The 6,622-nt window shown below is 41.0% G+C and overlaps 1 protein-coding gene across 1 annotated transcript; it reads right to left on the bottom strand.

Moving 5' to 3' along the window:
• Positions 1-508: 508 nt before the first annotated feature.
• Positions 509-5,476, bottom strand: LOC103039695 (E3 ubiquitin-protein ligase TRIM39). Its single transcript, XM_007248750.3, has 6 exons — positions 4,588-5,476; positions 3,373-3,468; positions 2,835-3,065; positions 2,680-2,702; positions 2,408-2,526; positions 509-1,544 (listed from the first exon to the last, which is right to left on the bottom strand). The coding sequence occupies exons 1-6, from the start codon at positions 5,023-5,025 to the stop codon at positions 1,009-1,011; spliced, it is 1,443 nt and encodes a 480-aa protein (XP_007248812.3). The 5' UTR covers positions 5,026-5,476; the 3' UTR covers positions 509-1,008.
• Positions 5,477-6,622: the final 1,146 nt, after the last annotated feature.

Genomic DNA, 6,622 nt, shown 5'->3' with positions numbered 1-6,622 from the left:
CCATCCTGAATTGTTCTAAACATCTAAACACCTACCTATCTCAATTGTACTTGGCTTGTGGTGTTTTTCCTCCATAGACTAATTCTAACCATTTGTTTCTTAGCTCTGAATTACTGGGTAAAGTAAATAAACACTGATGTGTTATTCGCACACATGAAACAGGAATGAACTGCATGCTGTTTCTAGTACTGTTAGCTCCTATCTAAAGAGACGGCATCGCTGCCCGGCTTCAGTTCTGCCTGTGGGCGGTCCCGAGCCGAGATGGGCGTGGCTATGAATACCTGAATACTAATTCACAGGTTGATGTAGACACAGTGCTTTTACTGATCGATTCATTTTTTTCTGAATATTTTCTGTTACTAGCTACTGCAGAAAATGAGGAAGATGTTGAGGAAGAGTTTCACCATGTGCAGCATCATAAACAACTCAGAGAGAGATCTGCTGTATTTCACAAACAACATTTGTAGCATACAAATTACAAATTACAATAATTGTACAATAATTACTGTACATTTCCACACATTTTATTGTGGTAAGGAGGAAGAAAACATAAAATGTGGCATATACAAATCATCTTAAAATAATAATAATGCTAAAAAAAAAACCCCGGTCAGCTTTTGATGGTTTAGCTGGTCTACAAACATGATCAACCTGATCAAGAAAGACACCCAGAATTTCCTAAACATGACTAAATCTGTACACTGATTTCCAAACATTGAAGAATGTACTTTTAACCCCGTAACCCAAGGCAATAATTTAGTTATTAATCCTATAGTGATTTTATATTGTATAGCCATTTACTATGCAAGCATTTTTGTAGTGCCACATGGTTCTATGCTAGGCACTATTAAAGTGATGTACATTATGTAATAGTAATAGTAAGTGGGGGCCCCCCTAATAATAAAGTATCTATCTATCTATCTATCTAGTTACTGATTTAAATTATGTTATTAATTAAGGTTTAAAGGGTTAAATGAGTCGAGAACCTTTATCTTTTGAAGCGCTGGGCTACTCAGTGTAGACGGACACCTTCTCGGCGAGGATGCGTAGAGGATGCCTCTTGCAGGTGTTGGAGAAATACGGAAACAGCTTCTCGGAGAACTTGTCCTTAAACTTGTAGAGCAGCGTGTTGTCGCTGGCGTCCGAGAACATGACCCGCCCCACATCCCAGTCTAGCTGCACCCGCACCTTGTGGGGCTTCTTCTTGAGGGTGAGGGGGGCGCCGGTGGCGTTTTTGGGCCGGTACTCTCCACCGTACAGACAGAGGGTCCACATGCCCCGCTCAGGGCTGGGGGGGAACCACTCCTTCCTGATCACGTTCTCCTTCACCACCCCCAGAGCCCACTCGCTGCTTTCCCCCACGTCCACCTCCCAGCTGTGGCGTCCGGAGCCCAGGCCCTCCGAGCCCAGAACACAGTCGTAGTAGCAGAAGCGCTCGGGGTTATCCGGAAGCTGCTGCTCTTCTTCAGTGTAGCGGAGAGTGCTGAGATCATCCGACAGAGACAGGGAGACGTCCGCAGTGTTCGGGTCGAGGGTCACTGGAGCTACAGGGTGTAGATTTGGATGGAATATCCAGTTAATGACAGTAATGTTGAAACACATTGAGAGACATTTTATCATTTCATGAAGAAGACTAAGGGTAGAATCATACACCCTGTGCAAGGTACATCACAATGCTCATTACTATCTTACACCCTTTAACAGTCTATGTTTATGCCTAGCTCTACACCGATGGCCGTGGTGGTCTGAAAGTGGTCTATCCTAGCTGCAGGAAATACAGGAGCTCCACTGATCTACTATGAACAAATCAGTAACTGAAACAAATGAATCCTTATCTACTATGAATTTTTTTGCACCTAATGAATCGTATTAATTATTGAGTATGAGTGATAAATTATTCATTATCTACTATGAATTATGTAGCATCTACAATAAATGATTTAGCAACTTCTGTGAATTCTTTTTGAGGATCTACTCTTGGCTACGATTATTTACGTATTAGTTTAATACCTATTTTGAGTTATTTTACAATTTTAACATGTACAGAATCATTTTATTTTATCTTACCATAACATCTAACTAGGATCTGCTTTACTAAATATTTCCAGAATGAAGCACAAAAATATTTTAAGCAGTTCAGTTTGGTTTGATGGCTTGTGATCATCCATCTTCCTCTTGATTATATTCCAGAGTTTTTTTTTTTTTTGTAAAATCAAAGAAACTCATAATTTTTAAGTGTATTAAGTGTATTAAATAAATTTTAGTTTGATGTTACTTATTGTTTTACATTTTCTGTTTTATTAAATTTTATTGTGAAGCACTTTTTTATCGTGGGATGCATTTTTATGTATAAAAAGGTGCTTTATAAGTAAAGTTATTATTATTAATATTATTATCTGATACTTACTGTATCTTACAACATTTTGCATCTTCTCCCAGACTCTAAACTTGAGGCAGCCCAGGTGTTTGGCCAAATCAATCAGAGCTCCAGGCGTCTCCTCAGGATACTGCAGTGAGATCTCCACTCTATAAAACCCACAGAAATCCTGCAGCTGCAGCAAGCTCTGATATAATGTCAACTTTTCCTTCTGAACACTTTTAGTGCGTCAGCTTATCACAACATTAAAGTAAAGAGAAGTTATAGAAATGCTACAGAGAACCCGGCGCTGCCGTACTCACCGCTCAGACGTCTTCTTATAGCCCTGCAACACAAGACATATCTCTGAGGAACTGATATTCATTCATCTGTCATGACCCAGTTATCTCCCATAAACACTCTCACAAACTGTAATATCAATTCTGAAAAAAACTTATTTCATCCCACTTTTCTGTACCTTCAGAAACTCAGTATCCTCAGAGCTCATGGCTTCTTCTGTGGAGTTAATTATGTCGGCCAGAGCTGTAATTTCATCTGTTAATCTCTCCATCTTCTCCTTCATTTTCCGGCTCTTCTGCTCCTCTTCCTCCTTCACAGCGTTCAGTATGGAGGCCTCTTCATCCCGCAGGAACTGCTGCAGCTTCTCAAAGTCTGCCTTTATCAGCCGCACTGCATGCTGGGTCTGCCTCTGATCACACACAGCGCATGCATTTATTATGAGCCCATTTTTAGAAAATATATTTGGGCTAAAAATGCACATTAGGTAAAACAAAAATCAAGCAGGTTTACTTCTTACCAATTATTTGATTCAAATGAAAAACAAAGCTTTAGAAACCTTTAGATGAGTAAAAAGTGAAATAAGGGCTATTCCGCCAAATGGGTGCCATTTTCTTGCTGTAATTCTTCAAAATTAAATGAAAGTACATCAATAATCATTATCCAAAAAATAATAAAAAAATCAAACAAGCAGAAATGATGGAACTGGTGATAATTACCCTGATGTGCTCAGCAGTGTCCTGACAGTTTTGCTTGGCTGTGCTCAGGATGTCCAGCTTCTCCTGCAGGGGTCTCAGTGCAGACCTGAGCTCCCTCTTTAAACACAGATAAACACAAAACCTTTATCAGTGCTGCTTTATTACCACCTAACAACATCACAGCAACTGTATACCAACACCATAGCAACCACCTAGCAACACCACAGCAGCCACCTGGCAATACCCCAGCAACCACCTAGCAACACCTCAGCAACCATCTAGCAACACCCCAGCAACCACCTAGCAACACCACAGCAGCCACCTAGCAACACCCCAGCAACCACCTAGCAGAACCACAGCAGCCATCTAGCAACACCTCAGCAACCATCTAGCAACACCAAAGCAACCACCTAGCAACACCACAGCAGCCATCTAGCAACACCTCAGCAACAATCTAGCAACACCATAGCAACCACCTAGCAACACCTCAGCCACCATCATAGCAACACCAAAGCAACCACCTAACAACACCACAGCAACCACCTAGCAACACCACAGCAGCCACCTAGCAACACCCCAGCAACCACCTAGCAGAACCACAGCAGCCATCTAGCAACACCTCAGCAACCATCTAGCAACACCAAAGCAACCACCTAGCAACACCACAGCAGCCATCTAGCAACACCTCAGCAACAATCTAGCAACACCATAGCAACCACCTAGCAACACCTCAGCCACCATCATAGCAACACCAAAGCAACCACCTAACAACACCACAGCCACCATCATAGCAACACCATAGCAACCACCTAGTATACAATTATTATTGTTAGTTATTATTTTATTCATTTAATAAAATCATGGGAGAGCAGCGTTTAATTTTGAAGCTCTAGAAGTGTTACTTCAGGAGATGGCTTGGGTGTGAGAATGCTCTCACCTGTGTAAACTGTGAGGTGTTATCTTGTGAGTAAGGAGTGAAGTTGAATTGAACACTGGCCAAGGTGCTCATGGCAAGACAAGGTGAATTATTATGGGAGATGGATTGATGCCAACATTATAGCAAGCTAATATTACCACCTACAGTGGACAGAGCAGTGGGTGGTAATGATTGTGACCGGCTGCGTCTGGTTAGAACAGTCCACACAGGCATAGCCTGCGGGTCAGTGCAGCATTGTTCAGCTTCCATAGGTATGGCAAAAGTCATGGGACACCTGTCCGGTATGCCCCTTGTCTTACCTTACACTCCTCAGCAGCCTCCTCCGTGCTGCTACAGGTGTGATCCTCATGCTCTTCCTCCTGACACTGACCACAGATCAGCTCCTCATCCTCCTCACAGAACAGAGTCAGCCTCTCTCCATGCCTGGCGCACATCCTGCCATCCTTGGCCTGGTCTGTGCCCTCCGCGCTGTCCACCAGACCCAGCTCCGCCCCCGTGGCGACCCTCCGAGTCTGATCCTGAAACAGCGAGTCGAACAGGCCTTTCAGAACCCCGTCCAGCAGCTCTCGCCCGTAACACTCCGTGCATCCCTGCTGGTCCTGCCCTAACTCCAGCTGACAGAGCTCTAAACAGGACTGGCACAGGCTGTGCCCACAGGGCAGCAGCAGGGACCCCTCTGCCTGGCATCCCGGGCACACAGGGTCTCCTGAGGGTAAAGACGGCTGCTCTGAGGACATGGTGCTGATCAGTTATAATAAGGGTCTGATTCTGCTTTTGAGGCCTTCTCTTCTCTTCTCTTCTCTTCTCTCCTTTCTCTTCTCTTCTCTTCTCTGGTCTCTTCGCTTCTCTTTTCTTTGCTTCGCTTGTCTTCTCTTCTCTTCCCTTTTCTTCTCTTTTCTTCTCTTCTCTTTGCTTCTCTTCTCTTCCCTTTTCTTCTCTTTTCTTCTCTTCTCTTTGCTTCTCTTCTCTTCTCTTTGCTTCTCTTCTCTTCTCTTCTCTTCTCTTATTCCTGCCTTGTGCTCTCTGCTATGGTGACCTATCAAAATCCCCCCTGAATAACTGATGATCTATTTATAATGTAGTTATTTGTGACTGTGCTTGAGTGTGTGTGTGTGTGTGTGTGTGTGTGTGTGTGTGTGTGTGTGTGTGTGTGTGTGTGAGTGTGTGTGTGTGTGTGTGTGTATTTTGGGGGAGGAAGGGGCATGTATATCCAAGTTTGTTTTGATAGAAACTGCTGAGTAACTGTTGCTGACTGTTTTGTATATGTGCTTAAGTGTGGGTGTGTGTGTGTGTGACTGGGGCATGTGGACGTAAAGTGATACTGGATTCCTGAAGTCCACAACATGTCAGGGGTATTCAAAATACCACATTATACCTCATAACAACCCTAACGCTTTATACTGATTGGGAAATGAATTATTATATAATGATTACATAGTTATGTTCCGGCAGATATGTAAATGAATACAGGGTCTTGCCACACAAAGACATAATGGTGCATTCCCCTCAAAGTTTTTTTTTTTTTTTTTTTTTACAAAAATGTAAAATATAATTTTGTAATATTTTTGATGACCCTTTATTTGACCCCAATGAGAGATTTATAGTAAATTTGATTCTAGCTTTAGGTAAATTTTATGTTCACAAAACCAATTTAGCTAAAAAGATACCCTCATTCAGACTAATATATAATTATATACAATTGACAATTGTTAATACAACAATACAGTGATTAATTATCGACAAATTAAAAATAAAAAGTTATGAATCCATAGATATTTTGAAGCTTTTCAGTTTTATGTGAATGCCTTTTGTTTTGTTTTTTATTTATTTATGCTTTTTTTGTTTTGTTTTGCTTTTTTATTTTGTAATGATGGTTGTTTAAACGTTGTTTGTGTTTTCTTCTGTGTTTTGTTTTGTATGTTGTGCAAAAATAAATAAATACATAAATAAATAAATAAATAAATAAATACAAATAATCTTGAACACTGCACGGCTGCCGGTGTTCTGTCGAGTTGGACTACCTGTCAATATGTGCTTCTATCGTCAGTGCGCAAGCGCGGGTCCGCATGTTTAAGTTTTAAGTTTTCATTATGGTTCATTAAACAACCGGAGCGTGCTGTAATTATTTATATTTGTATTACAAATGTGTAAATGACAGTTAATAATAAAGTAATAATAAGACCATAAAATAATCTATAATCTAATAATCTAATCACCCATTTTTTTTTACTTAACTGTGCAACTGTGCACTGATATATTGATTCAGATTTTCCAAAACTTATACAGAGATTTTCTAGCGAGCATTTTTAAATATGGTGCTTTTTTCTGTTTAAA

This window comes from Astyanax mexicanus, chromosome 15, assembly GCF_023375975.1.
Source record: "Astyanax mexicanus isolate ESR-SI-001 chromosome 15, AstMex3_surface, whole genome shotgun sequence".
NCBI classification, from domain to species: domain Eukaryota; kingdom Metazoa; phylum Chordata; class Actinopteri; order Characiformes; family Acestrorhamphidae; genus Astyanax; species Astyanax mexicanus.
This window is presented reverse-complemented; position numbering and strand designations above follow the sequence as displayed.

Bases quoted from the DNA above. Each gene is read 5' to 3' on its own strand.
- LOC103039695 (XM_007248750.3), bottom strand. From the start codon at position 5,025: ATGTCCTCAGAGCAGCCGTCTTTACCCTCAGGAGACCCTGTGTGCCCG. The intron at 3,469-4,587 runs GTAAGACAAGGG...CTGTGTTTAAAG, and splicing joins AGGCTGCTGAGGAGTGTAAG to AGGGAGCTCAGGTCTGCACT. The intron at 1,545-2,407 runs GTAAGTATCAGA...TACACCCTGTAG, and splicing joins GCAAAATGTTGTAAGATACA to CTCCAGTGACCCTCGACCCG.